This window comes from Ochotona curzoniae, unplaced genomic scaffold (genome assembly GCF_017591425.1).
Source record: "Ochotona curzoniae isolate NIBS_2020 unplaced genomic scaffold, NIBS_Ocur_1.0 scaffold_4701, whole genome shotgun sequence".
In the NCBI taxonomy this organism is placed as follows: Eukaryota; Metazoa; Chordata; class Mammalia; order Lagomorpha; family Ochotonidae; genus Ochotona; species Ochotona curzoniae.
This window is the reverse complement of record NW_024467122.1, coordinates 42,892,776-42,908,090: the sequence shown is the minus strand read 5'-3', so window position 1 is coordinate 42,908,090 and position 15,315 is coordinate 42,892,776. Positions and strand designations below refer to the sequence as shown.

The 15,315-nt window shown below is 40.8% G+C and overlaps 1 protein-coding gene across 1 annotated transcript in view; it reads right to left on the bottom strand.

The window, feature by feature from the left end:
• AVEN (apoptosis and caspase activation inhibitor) overlaps positions 1 to 15,315 on the bottom strand; it is a 153,292-nt gene that overhangs the window by 105,247 nt on the left and 32,730 nt on the right. Inside the window, exon 2 of the mRNA XM_040968647.1 lies at positions 11,466 to 11,643. Coding sequence (XP_040824581.1) covers positions 11,466 to 11,643 — 178 coding nt within the window. The remainder of the gene's footprint in view (positions 1 to 11,465; positions 11,644 to 15,315) is intronic.

The following is a 15,315-nucleotide window of genomic DNA, read 5'->3' as shown; positions in this document are numbered from 1 at the left end:
TAGTTCCTGGATCCCAGCTTCAGATCGGCACAGCACCAGCCACTGCAGTCACTTGGGGAGTGAATCATCGGATGGAAGATCTTCCTCTCTGTCTCTCCTTCTCTCTGTATATCTGACTTTGTAATGAAAATAAATCTTTTTTAAAAAATCTAAAAATTAAAAAAAAAGTTTTTAAAGATTTAATCTTCGCCTTCCTCCTGGAATAGTTCCAGGACGCACTATTTAGGGAATGTTAAATAGATGGTGGCGCTCTCAGTCAGGCTCCTGTCACAAATACTGAATTTCTCAAGAATTCTCACAAGATTGGCAGGTTAGCAAATAAACATATTTCTTAGCATCAATTTCACTCCTAGGTTATTGAAAAGTTCCTGTCTTGGCTACTGAGAGAATAGCACTGCAATCAACATGGGGAGGAAGGGATGAGTTGTACCATTTCTTCGGGATATAGACGCAGTGGAGGAATGGCTGGGTCATGTGTTAGATCTACTTTTCTGAGGAACCTCCATAACATTCCTCAATACTTGGCAAATTTGAATTCCCACCAAGTGTATGTAGGCTCCCTTCTGTCCATATCTCCTCTAGCATTTGTCTTTATAACAAGTTGCAGTGAGCGGATACCACACTGTGATTTTGATTTGCACTTCCCTATGATTAGCTGAGTTTTTTTTTTTTCATGTTTTTGTTGAGCATTTGTCAACATTGAGAATGTCTGTCTGTACTCGTCCATTAAAGAAAGTTTATTGGAAAGGCAGAGTTAGAGGAGGAGAAACAAAGAGACCTTCCATCTGCTGATTCACTCCCCAAATGGCTGCAAGGGCTGCAGCTAAACCAATGAGAAGCCAGGAGCCAGGAGTTGCTTCCAGGTCTTCACTGCGGCTGTCAGGGCCCAAGATTCGGGCCATCTTTTGCTGCTTCCCGAGGTGCATTGACAGACGGCTGGATCAGAAGTGGAGCAGCCAAGACTCAAGACGATCCACTTTTTTAAACTGAATTATTTTAGTTGAGATAATTCTTACTCATTCTGGATTATTTACCCTTTGTCAGATGCATCAAATATTTTCTCCCATTCTGTTAGATACTCTTGTATTTGGTTCATTGTTCTGCTGTGAATGTTTCTTGGACAGATGTTCCAGACTGTGCCAAGTTGTAGAGAAAGACAGCAAGTTTCAATCTAGTCTTCCCGAACTATTAAAGAGACGATCATGTCTTCAGTGTTTGTGGCGCCTCTGTCCAGTCAGTCAGCTGTAGACGTCTGGACTTCGGGGAGCGCCATACAGCTTCACTGAGTCCTGTCCGCTTTGATGTCAGTGTCCTGCAATTTTGTGACACCTGCTTTGCACTAAGTCTTGAAATCTGGTATTGTGATGCCTTTTTGCTAAAGACTGTTTTAGCTACTCAAGAGCTTCCATATAAATCTGTTTTATCTAATGAGATGATCTGGTTTTCGTCATTCTGTGACCATAGTACATCATGTTTATGGATTTGTGTAAGTTATCCAACCTTGCATCCCAGGGATGTCACTTCATCTTGATGAATGTTCTGTTGTAGCATGAATACAATTTGCTAGTATTTTGAGGATTTTTAAACTTACGTTCATCAGGGACATTGGCCTGACAATTTCTTCTCTTGTGGTATTTGGATTTGATACATCATACTAGCGACCTCATAGAATGGGTTTGAAAGTATCTTCCCTTCTTCAGTGACTTGTTTCAAGAGAATTATTTTTCCTTAAAGGTTTATGGAGGTCAGCCATGAAATCATCTGGTATTGAGTTTTCATGTGATAAGAGATTTTCAAATGCTGATTCCATCTCCTTACACTTTATCAGTCTCTTCAGACTTTTCTTCATGGTTTAGACTTGGAAAGTCACCTATTTTTAGGAATCTAGCCATTGTTCACAGTAATCTCCTGTAAACTTTTGAATCACAAAGTCTCCCCTTTCACTGATTTGAACCTTTTTGTCTAGCAAAGGATTTATCCATTCCATTCATATTTATAAATCCAATTCTAACCTTTTTAATGAAATATTTTTTTATGATGATTACATGGTTGATCAGGGTGGGAAGGATTGAAGTTTAGGGACAATTGGCGAAATCATTGTTTCCTAATTCTCCATTTCTTCTCATCTCTGGGGAAGGAGAAAGACAAAGGGGGAAGCCACACCCGCCTCCCAAATGTCCCAGTACTCAGGGGTGGGGAACCACCACCCAGTACCAACCCAGGGAGCCATTTGGACAACTCCAAAATGCCGTCGATTTCACAGATCCCAGGATGTGGCAACCCTCCCAATGTGCATGTGCTGCCATAGTTGACCTCAAGTCTCCATTCACCCAGATTTTTATCGCTTGCTGGGGTAATTATCTAATTTGCTCTGTTCTCCTTCCTCTGCAATGGTACCAAATAGAAAACTTGGAGAATATAGCAGCCTATCATTCTATTCCATATTTCTACTTTTATCTTTGTTGTTGCCTTCCTCATGACAATTTTGGGCTTAATTTGTTCCTTTTCTAGTAACTTTGAGTAGAATACGGAAATCTTTACAACATTTGTTGCTATAAACCGCTCTCTTACTACTGTTGCTGTATTCCATGTTTTCACATTGTATTTCCATCTTTATTTGTCTCAGGGTATTTAATTTCTCCTTTAATTTCTTCCTTTACCCAACTATTACTGAGGAGTATACAGTTTAATTTCCACATTCTCACGATAGTTTTCCATTCTTCCTCCTGTAACTTGTAGTGATTAAGTATACTTGCTGTCACACAAATATATATCACGATGGTATAAATTTTGTTGACCTAAATGTGATCTATCCTAAAATAATGTTCCATATATATTTTGAGTATGTTGCTGTTGGATAGAATGTTTGAGTCTCAAGTGTATTCAAATACCTCTTATAGATTTGCTGTCTGATTTGCTGTCGGAATGACTTGTCCAATGTAAAAAGTGGGTTAGTCTCCCCTTATCCATGGGGAATACACTTCAGTACCCCTAGCAGGAGCCTCACAGTATATATAATACCAAACTAATTTGTATATTGTTTTATTAAACTTTCATAGGTATGTATGTAGAACTTATAAATTGGACACAAATGAAACAATCACAAAAATATGCTGTCATTAAAGTGAATGTGATCTGTTTCTCAAAACGTTTTACTTTACACACAATGTTAGATTACGCAATACCTGTATAATGAGATGAAGCAAAATAAATGTTGCAGTCACTGTGATGCAGCGTCAGGCGACTACGTAACGGTTACCTGAGCTAATGCGCTGCAATCCACACCGGCCAGTGTGATGATGTACACAGCCAAGTGACTGGCAGGGAGGTGGTATGCAGAGCACAGACTCTGCACAGAAGGCTAATCCACATGCCAGGTAGGATGGGACAAAAAAGTACCAGATTCCATCACACTAAAACCAGCATGCAGTTAAAAGCTTGTTAAATGGAAAATTCCAGGAAAGATTCATATTTTCAGAACACTGGTAGCTAAAACCATGGAAGAAAAACCATGAATAACGTGCAACTATCGCACTGAAATCCATGACAACTAGTGTTCTCCCTTCCATCCAAGTAGCTGCTTTACTGACTTAGACACCAGTGTTGGGAATGATATACATATATACCTTAATTGTTGTTATCTTGATACATTGGCTCGTTATCATTGTTATTTGTCTCCTTTTAACCTGAAGTTTGTTGTTGTCTGTGTTGTCTGTTTCCAAGTGTGTAGAAAATCCATTCCTTCACTTCCTATAGATGAATTTTAAGGTAAAGTAAGTCTCTGCTATGCAGTATACAATTAGTGAATGGGTTGAAAAGCAAAACCTTATTTTATGCCTTTTGATTGGAGAATTTATTTACATCTGAAGAATTTCTAGGCAAAAACTTAATAAAGCCATTTGGTTAATTGCTTTCCAGCTATATTGTGCCCAAGGGTTAGTATCAACATGTACAGAAATAATGAAATGTATCCTACCTACTGGATTAGAAGCTAATGAAATTTAAACAAATATCCACAGGATAGCTTTTGTTGACAATTAACTGTATTTCAAAATAGCTAAAGATTTAATATTCCCAAAGTGATAAATGCCTAAAGTGACAGATATACCAAGTACCCAAATCTGATATTGCTTAGTGCATGTGTATTAAGATTGTATTGTTTCCCACAAATACATGCAATTATTGTATTTAAACCAAAATATGATTTTTTAAGTTCCTACATAACACTTTTTACTTCAGTACAATGCCTGAACTTGGTACATGTTCAGCAAATGACAGAACTTGATATCCCTGCCAGGTGATTAGCTTCAGGTCACTTGTTATCACAGGGTCATTAGTGGCCTTTTGTACTGAAGCATACCCTCCAAGATCACTAGTTACACTACCTTGCTACATTTGGGTAAGATGCAATAGAATGAGAAAAGGTCAAATAACCTTGCCTGTCCCTCTGTGGCTGCTGAAAAAAAAAAAAAATTCTGCCAAAAAAGTTAATGGGCCTAGTGTTTCACATTCTAAATTACTCACTTTAGGACATGATTGGATATTTTAATGACAGCCCCATTGTTGATGGTGAGACTTCACAGACGACCCACAGTACACCCTTACCCGTTTTCTTCACCTTTAAAATATTTGTGTAATAGGTTATCAGTTTTTAAATAATGCCACATTATCTCCAGAAAAGACTAAATTAAATGCAAGGTGTTCGCTTTGATTTAGTAGTTTTGGTTATTGAAACAAAGGTTCCAAGAGTTTCACTCACTTTCTCAGAGCCACGTGGCTCTTAACAGGCAACCAGAACCCAAGGGAGTCATCTGACACTCAGGACAAACACCTTCTGTCCCACTACCTAAACATTCATTCCACAACCTCAGTTACCATGCTCCAACAGAGGACCTTGCTGTCAGCGTCCTACGGTTAGAGTTGCCCCTTGCATGGCCTCTGAATTCACCCAGTTTAAGACTTATTTTGGAAGAGGTTCTGTTCTATACTAACTTTCAAGACTTTCCAAAAGATGCTTTCTAGATCAAGTACAGAACCAACTTCCGTTGATCACATTTATCTTAACCATTTACTCTCCATTCCAATTCCCCTAAAATTAAGACTTTTTTGGCAAAAGGAAATTGGAATCTGAAAGATAACCAGAGAGCTGAGCAATTGAGAGGAATGTACTAAAAGCTATTGGAGTGTAGCACCCAGAGTTGATGAAACAGACCAACCAAAATGTAACTTAAGCCCCCAAAAACAGATTCGCTAAAATCTCTTATTTCCAGTAAAAAATAATCTAAATAAATAATCTGTGCAAAAAAAAAAAAAAAACATTCAGGCCTTAAAAGGAGCTTGAGAACTTATGGTCCCTGCTGGTGATCCTTTGGCTCAGCTCTTAGAGGCTGGGACCACAAAGATCATCTCAGCTGTCAAAAGTAGAAGATGGCAAAAACATCGACTGCCTTGGAGGACAAAATGCATCACAGAATCAAGTATCATTTTGGTAACTTTCACTTACTAGGGAAAAAAACTTTTAAAGGAACAAATCAAACTGAACCACAGTTGGGTGCCTCTGAAGACAATAACATTCAACATGTTAAAACCATCTAACAGACTTCAATTTAATGGAAGCACTAAACAAATCAATGGCAGAAGTCATGAAAACAAGCACAGATTAAAATTAGATCCAGAATATCTCCCAAGTACCTCTGTGATGGCTCCCTGCTATCGTACCTCGGAAAGCAGCAAAAGATGACCCAGGTCCTTGGGCCCCCATACTCACACAGGAGACCCATGAAAAGCTCCAGGCTCCTAGCTTTGGGCCAGCCCAGCTCTGGCCATTAGAAGTGTTTAGGGAGTGAATCAGTGGATGGAAGCTCTCACCCTCTTTCTGTATCTATTCTCTTCGTAATCTGCCTTTCAAAACAATAAACCTTTGTTAAGAATATCTCTATGATGGCTAATAAATATAAAAATAATGTAGAAATAGATCTATTTATAGAAAAGGCTTCCCAACTATGTAACAGAAAGACCCACGGGTCAAGTGAAAGCATTCAGACTTGGGGAATGCACAAGCATCTAAGGAATCAATAGTTGTAGAATTTGGTAATACTCAATTTGCCCAACATATTTACCATGATCACTGAACCTGACACCTGGCATAGACACAGACCTCCCATTACTTTACGCAAAAGAATGAAGGAAATGAGCAAAGTCAAGTGTAAGCTAAATTAAGAGCTGAACAAGAAAATAAAGGAAAACAAAAACATTGACAATGCTGAGATTAAGTCTTTAATTGAATGTTTTCTGAAATTTGAATGACTAAGACAACTAGATTTTCAGTCAAGATCCACACATTCTTTCCTCAAAAGGCAAAAGGTGGCAGCAGGCCTCTCTCTGACCTAGCAGTTACAACAGGCGCGCCCCAGGCCAGACTGCCTGGGTTCAAGAACCAGCTCTAGCTCTCAACTCCAGTTTCTTGCTGATGAGCCATCTTTGCTACCTCCTGGGATATGACAAGTGGGTCGGTTCCCGTCACCCACCTCAGGGGCCTGGAGTGAGTTCCCGGCTGCAGCCACTTAGGCCACTTAGGGAGTGAAGCAGTGGCTGGCAACGTTTCCCACCCCCTTCACCTTCCTTTTCCTCAAAGAAGTGGGGAATAACTGTACTTGGGAAAGAAGCTGAACATTAAATTAAGCCAATCCAGTAAACCTACAGCCAAAGACCATGGAGGAGACGAAGAAAGAACAAGAGGGGAGGAAGAAGAGGAGAAAATCAGAAAGCTTGAGGATCAGCAATGACTCCCTCAGCTAGTGCTGTCAGATTGAAAGCAAATGGAAAGGGGAAAGAAGGCTGCCCAGGCTGGGTCTGCTGCAGGCCAAGGGCAGCTCCAGGGCCAGGAAATGGAAGTAGACCACGGTGAAGAACAAGGTGCAATCGGACCAGTCAAGCCAGAGAGAGCCGGCAGGCAGCCGAGCATACCAAATGGTGCTGAACACCAACAGGGCAGCGTTCAAACAGCTGATACGCAACTGCCGTTATCTTTGAGGCTTTAAAATAGAAAAAACTGAGCTAAGCCCACTTGAGTATCCAGTTGTAAGAAAGACTGAACTTTGGTTATCATAATGAATTTTTATACTTTGTGAGCATAGTTCTATTTGTTTTGTCAGATGATTCAAATACCAAAAAGGAACCTCTTCTTCTAAATAGCCTTTGTAATAGGAGCCTCTGTCACTACAAACTACGAACCATACAGCAAAAAGGAGCCAATAGTGAAGGCAAATACCATCCCAAAATGCAGAAAACAAGATTCAAGGTCTTAAAGACACAGGTTGGGGCTGGTGCGGTGGTTCAACAGGCCAATCCTCTGCCTGCAAGCACCGACGTCCCATATGGTTCCTATTACAGCTGCTCTACTGCTGATCTAGCTCCCTGCTTGGGGCCTGGAAAGGGCAAGCAAGGGTAACCAAAGTCCTTGGAACCCTGTGCCTACATGGGAGACCCAAAAAAAGCTAGGAGCCAGGAGCTTCAGGTCAGCTCAGCTCAGCTGTTGTGGCCATTTGGGAAGTAAACCAGTGGATAGAGGATCTTTGTCTCTTCTCTCTGTAAATCTGCCTTTCAAATGAAAATCTTGAAAAAAAAAAAAAAAAAGAAAAGCACAGCTGCCAGGAAAACATTTAATTGCTCTTTCAAATTATTCACGCTCATTACTGTCATCTTCCCCCAGAATCAACTTTTCATGACATTACATTGAAAGATATCTAAAAGTTTAATGCAAATATGCATAGAACTATGCTGACCTAACTGTAACCTAAATATTTTCATTTGTTCCACAGACTTGCACATAGATTTTTCCCACGTGTATCTACAACTTTCCTCCAGCACATTCTATTCACACCACAAAGTTTCCTATTGCTCATTATCAGCAACGTCTTGTACAGACTATGCACTTGACATGAATTCAGTGACTCGCCACTTGAAAAAAAATTAGAGTGAAGGGCAGAAGAAACTGCCTAAAGATCTGTCAGTGACAGCTCTTGAAGCCCAACTTAGAACTCCAAGAGTACCATTGAAAAAGATAAACCGAGGCATGAATATCTGCCCTACAGGAATGAATGTCCTCCAGGAGGACAGCTACACGCCCAATGCTACCAGAAAGATACAATGCCAAGCCAATCACCTACCTCTCATACCGACTGCAACAGCAAAATGAGAACACCACTGCCCATGGCCAGAAAGTCCAATGGTAGGGTTTGCATAGCCTGGGGTGAGGGTGCAGGAAAAGGTGTTTTCTCCCTGAACGGTTCCTTGTCATCGGTACCAACTGAAATTCTAGCATTAGAAATCCATTTCAATATTTTGATGTCACTTTTCTTGGGAGATTTTAAGATCTATTTTAATGGATAATACATATTAACAATTTAAAGAATTGTTAAAGCAACACAATTAGCTAGCATCCAGGCCAATACCTCGGCTACCACCAACCACACACAAGTGACCTACCCCCCACCACACGCACACCAGTTCTGTTCCCCTCCACAAACACTATTGTTCACTTCCCCATTACAGTTGTCTACCATCCTGACCTTCACAATGACCATGCCCTTGGGTTTAGTTTTATCATTTAAATGTACCAACTCCAGTGCTTTACTTTTCTGTATTTTTCCTCAATGCAAACAGAATTATATTGATGCATTCTGTGAATATATAGTGTTTTTCTCTATTATGTTAGGAAAACATCCATCTGATAGTCTATTCACTCTTATCCATGGCCACCTGAGCAGCTTCCATTCTTGGCTTTTTCACAGGATGCAGTCGTAAACACCCTTGCACACACCCCACAATCCGTAAAGAGCCTCCAGGGTGTCAGGGCTGCATCTTCAGCATTACTGGGAAAAGGCAAACTACCTTGTGAAGGGAAAACACCAACATAAGCATACGCCAACCGTGTGAGAGACAGGAATCCACTCTAATCACCAGCCTTCGCAATTCACTGCTGCGGTGGAAATCCTCCTTAGAACACACACATTAACCTAGGTGTGCTCTTGCCAAAAATACTGAGTCAGAAGCAGATGCATGGCCCAGCTCATTTAGAAGGAGAAACAAAGTAGGAAGCATACTTTGAAGCAAGCAGGCCTCATTTGAGAAAAGATTTGGATCACACCACACAGGGAGGGCACCGTCCACCCTTCAGTGGCACACGGCAGCATCTGCTGGGGTGGAGGGAAATGCTGACGTGACAGACAGACTCGGGACAGCACCACTGGCAGTCACTGAACAGACTCAACATCAGTGACTTTACACCCAGAGCTGTGAAAGAAAGCCTCTCAAAAAAGAGATTATGTCAAATATTGCTGGATAACAGTCAAGAAAAAAGGTATTAGAGAAATTAGACTGGAACAAATAATTACACTTCATAATTACGTTTCAATCAAAAAATTTAGACAAGTATTGAACCTAGACACCATGTTAACACATTAGGCAGAAGCATAAATAGCTGGTCGTGAGCACATCAAACCACTCTTTCTTTGTTTACTGTTCACTTTGCTTCTACTACTCTGCCCTTCCCTGTAATTCACTTATTGCTGCCTCTGCCTGTAACATTCTTCCTGCAAGTCACTTCAATTTTTCCCTCCCCTTCCTCAGGTTACTTCAATGCAACCTTCTTCAACCTCTGTTAAAATTTAACAGCTCTTCTCACTTTACTGATGCCCTAATCTATCATCACCACTCACCATTTTGGGCTTTCCTTTTCTTTGTTTCAACCCTCTAAATATATTCCATGAGGCAAGTGTTTGTCTGTTCCGTTCACTATTGCATCACCAGCCTCTAAAAACCATGCCTGGAAACAGGAGCCACTTCGATATTCATTGCATGAACCACAATCAGATACCATTCAATCAACTTGTCACAGTTAAATCGAATGGGATGGGGGTGGGGGAGCGGCACTGTAGCATAATGGGTAAAGTTGGCACCTGCAATGCCAGCGTCCCATATGGGAGCAGGTTCAAGTCCCAGCTGCTCTACTTCTGATTCAGTCCTGTGCTAATGCACCTGGCTTGCATTAGCACAGGAGGATGGCCCAACTGTTGGGTCCCTGCACTCAGCTGGGAGACCCAGGGAGAGCTCCTGGTCCAGCCATTTGGGGTGAACCAGCTGATGAAAGACCTGTCTGTCCTCCTGTAAGTCAGACTTTAATTGTAGAGATTTATTTGAAAGGCAAACAGCACCATACATTAGGAGCATGGGAAACACTAGGAACTCCAAGTCATCTCTACTTTGAGGAGCAATTTCACAAAACCTAGAAAAGTATGACATTTCACAGCCAGTAAATAAGGACAATATTCTGAAAATCAGTTCATTCCAAGCAGGAGAGCAACCTAAGGACATTTCAGTAATTTTTTTCAAAGAACGAAATCTCTCAAGTCAGCATTACCAACACTGCCACATGCATGAAGACAACTCAGGCTGTGTTGAGAACCGAGAGAGACATCAGCAGAGCAGAAAAGCAGTGTGCACACATATTAAAGCTGGGATGGCCACAGGCTTCCAATAAACCAATCACAGAGAAACAAGGCACTTCAGAAAGCAGGGGCAAACACGGACAACAGCAGCAACACACGGAACCAAAATCCATCACCAGAATCACAAACCGGACACATCTGTTATGTTAGAATTTTTTAATTTCCTGCATTTATGTAGTACCTGATTACCAAATACTGTCCTAATTGACTATAGACCTAATTGAATTCCAACCACGTGTAATACATAAGCTAATTTCACTACATTACTTCAATTTTCCTCCTACATTTTTTTTTAGCAGGACAGCCAGTAAGAACTGAAACTCATCAGTCCACATTTTATCCTATTTCCATTCTCCCACCTAGAAAGAAAATGGCTTATAAACTTCATAAGCAGGCAGAACACAGGGAACAAGGTAGCAACACTCACTTGACACAAATGTAGCATTCCCAACCCTGGCAGAATCCAGCTGTCCAATGTCATCTCCCAACCTCTATCTGAAGGGGCTAGGCTCTATGTGTCACCTAATCCTGGCATCGTGATACCACACTGAACACCTTGCTCTGGGGCTCAGGACTTAACATTCTTCTTTCCTACTCACAAGTTTATCCCCTAGTATTGGGAGGAAACGCATCACCTTCTGATTACTGTTCTGGTACCAGCATTCAAAAAACACAGGCAGATGAAAAGCTGAGTCCAACAGCAACATAAAGGTGTGGGGAAGAGGAATTCAAAACTATTTGAAAATATTTTCGTTTTGTATCTCTGTTCTCATAGCTTTATCCTTTAAATCTTTACCCTGGTAATAATACCCTTGGAGATAACTATAAATTCATATGCAGTTATAAGGAAATAACAGATCTTACGCATTTCGCCCGTTTTCCCAGTTATAAAAGCACATTTTGAAAGGCAAGACGGGTATCTAGGCAACGTTCACAACGTGCCACTGGAAGTCGTACCTGCAGAGCTGAGGAGGACACTGAAGTCTGTGCCCCTCTGAGACTCTCCACTTTCATTATCGACCTCTTTTTCGCTGTCTCGATATCGATCCCAGTTAGAGACGATCTTCCTTTTAGAATAATTTCCCTGCTCCTCATTCTCTTCTCCGTAAGACTCTGCATCGCTGTCATCTCCAACCTGCAATCATTAGACACAATCAATAAGCAGGCAGTGGAATCCTTGACCTTTGTAGCTCGCAGAGCTCAAGAAAAAAGTACACAGCTTCCACAAAAAAGAGCAAATTCACAGACCAACCTGAGAATATTGAATTATATTTCAAGAGCACCCCTATACCCATTATACCAGTGTCATTTTTCAGGATGAACTCTTCCATAGGCATCAAGAATAAAAGCTGAGAAGTTCCTGCCCAAATGTGTAACTGGTATCTACAAAAAATTTGTTTCAATCTTAACAGCTGCATGATTTAGTTTAAATAAGGCTAAAAGTCTTTAATGCAAAGGGCTGTAGGTTAGACATGAAATCTCTTTCAGTTTACAGATAAATACTCCATAAATGTGTTCTACACTTTTTAATGAAGATCTAGCTAGGAGGTGTTCTAGAAATGTTTCCAGTCTTGGGTATTAGAAAGTTAAGACAGCAGGGCCCAGTGTGGTGACTCAGCGGCTACATTCCTCGCCTTGCATGCACTAAGATCCCATATGGGCGCTGGTTCTAACTCCAGCGGCCCTGCTTCCCATCCAGCTCTCTGCTTGTGGTCTGGGAAAGCAATGGAGGATGGCCCAAGGCAGTTTCAGGAAGGAAGGCAAATTCCCTTATTGTCTAAAGGTTCTTTGGGCACGATTATGGCAGTGTGTTAAATTGCTTCCAAAGTCAGTGATCCCCATCAGAGGAACAGTTCAATTTTTGGCGTCTCCACTTTTGTTCCAGCTCCTTACTAATGTACCTAGGAGAGCAGTAGAATATTGTCCAATTGCCTGGGCTCCTGATGCATTGGATATTAAGATGGAACTCTAGGATACAGGCATTATCCTGGCCCAACCCAGTCCAGCACAGTCCACTGTGGTCAGCTGGGGAGTGAACTAGCATAAATAATGATGACGATGATGTGTGTGTGCAGATGCACATTTTTGTCCTCGTATGTATTTAATGTATTTGAAAGGTGAAAAGATGAATATTTGAACAACAGAGTAACAGAGGAAGAGACAGAGGCTGCGAGTGAAGACTTTATTCCCCATACAGCCACTCTGGCCAGGCCAGACCAGGGCCATGTGAAACCAGGAGCCAGAAATTCTGCCATATGAGTCACAGTGACCAGAGTAACTGGAGCATCTTTTGGTACCTTATCATATGCATCAGCAAGAAGGCTATTTAAAGCAGATCAGCTACAACCTGAACCAGGGCTCCTAAGGGATGGTTGTGTTGTAGCCAAGAGCTAAACCCCCTGCACCACAATCCCAGCCCTATATACGTCTCCTTCAATCAGCATGTTTCACATAAAGCAAATATAAACATATATAGCATTCCTTGTGCATAGTTTAGCAAACTAGTACAGACATTTTTGTTTATGCGTCACCCTGAATCATACTTTCAAACTGAGAACAGGTAAATGGTGTGTACTTTAAATGTTGCTTTCAGACCTAGTCCTTTTGTGTCTCAGCAGCAAAATTTGTGAAACAAATGAATGAAACAACACATGTGCTCACATACAAGTTCAAGTGAGGATTAGACGTTCTGACTGGTGCTTTGTTCCTCAGCAATGAACTCTCCAAATACACTCACTTTGCCTTTTTCTCACTGCCTAATTAATCAAATCTTTATGCGATGGTGTACTACTTAGCCATTAAAAAGAACAGAAAGATGGATCAAACTATAAACCATTGCACTTGGTGATATTAGCCAGGCCTAAAAAAGATAAATATGTTTTCCCTGGACTCTGGTAACTAATACACAAAGCACAGAAAAACTGTAACCTATGTGAGCAACACTGATATTTTGATACTTGACTACTGTTAATAGATTTTGTGTGTATTCAAAGAAAAATGGGTTTTCTTCTACTTTATTTGCTATTTGTTTGTTTACCTAGTACGTGTTAACTTGTGATTGCAAAGTGAACTGAAATGTGCCCGTGCAGTGGAGATTGGAAAGTTTCACTATGCTTCCAAATTTTATGAAATATGTGAATTGTGCTCATGTTGCATAAATAAAACAGCTTAAATTATTAAAAAAAAAAAAAAAGATCCCATATTGGGCGCTGGTTCTAACTCCAGCGGCCCTGCTTCCCACCCAGCTCTCTGCTTGTGGCCTGGGAAAGCAATCGAGGATGGCCCAAGGCCTTGGGACCCTCTACCTTGAGACCTGGAGGAGGCTCTGGCTCCTGGCTTCGGATCGGCTCACTTGGGGAGTGATCCAGCAGATGGACAATCTCTGTAAATCTGATTTTCCAATAAATAAATTTTTTTAAAAAGACAGTAAGCAGAAAAATGCAGATTGAGAAATTCCACAAGATGAAGACCTATTTGTTCAATGAAAATTACAGGGGGGAAAAAAATGGTATGCGATAGGGAGAAACCAGTAGCTCAGAAGAGCCTACCAAGCGCATAACCTACGCAATGCACTTAACCACACAACCTGCAACCTATACAATGCAGCAAACCTTTCTGGGTCCAGAGTCAAACAACCCAGCCAGAGAAAACAGTCACCATGTGTCAACTGAAGAAGTACAGCCACTGCCTACTTGCTCCCAGTAAATAAATACTGGTACTGGATCTTTCAAGGGTTGTCACCTTTTAAATGTAAATACTAAGCTCTATGGAAATTAAATAGTAACATGTGGGGTTTGCTGCAAAACAGAAAGTGAAGCCCAATGGTAGAGAAAAGTGAAATCAACTAACACAGTGGCTGAGGCTGCAGAACCTACACGGAAACTGGTTGCATCCAATTATGTGTGTGTTTGAAATTTTCCAAAACAAATACCATATTTTTAACATGAGATCCATGTAGCATCTAAAGACAGAGTTCCAAGAAACATCCCTAAAGAGATCATAAAATTTTATTAACTGGGGAATGAAGGAGTATTATACAGTCGAATGTATTATAAGCCATCTGTAAAAAAGTGGACATTTTAATAACATGGACATTTTTTGTCTTTAAAAAAGAAACAAATTAATCATGTGCTTTGCAAAAAAAAAAAAATATAGGAAGTTAAATTCTGAAATAGAAATGCAACATTCCCATCACCTAGAGTATCATTAACACTTAACTGCATATGCTGCCAGGCCTTCTAGACACTGACAAGTCCTTTCTTCCTGGAAACCAAGTTTTAATGTTGCCGTTTAAGTTAGTGCTTCCCATCTCTCCAATAAGTTTCATCTCATGTCAAACTATTACCAAATTTCCCTAATTCTTGAATTTTGCTATACAGCTTCTTTTTCCAGGTCACTATCCCATTCAGGCCATGCATCATTTCCCCTTAAGATCCTCTATATGTAGCACAGACCCTAATATTGTAGTGGTAACTTATTGACAAGGCAGAGCCAGGTAAAACGTAAAGAACCCCCCTTCTGTGCGGCTGCTTCCCCATGGTGCCATTTGTAATTTTTAAAAACCTAATCTTTAAGAATACACGCTCAACACAGAAGAATATCTTTCAGCTTAAATACATTATAAGTGGTGCTCTGAGCCTTACAGTAGTTCACATCAAATGGCAGCTGAGTGGCTGAACCAGCGTAAGTCTTGCTAAATGGGACACATGGTTCAGATGAAGTCTGTCCATTCCCTACAGATACACTCTGACCCCTTCACGCAAAAACGTGTAGGTGTGGGATTGTTTCAGTTCACAGAATTTTCCCA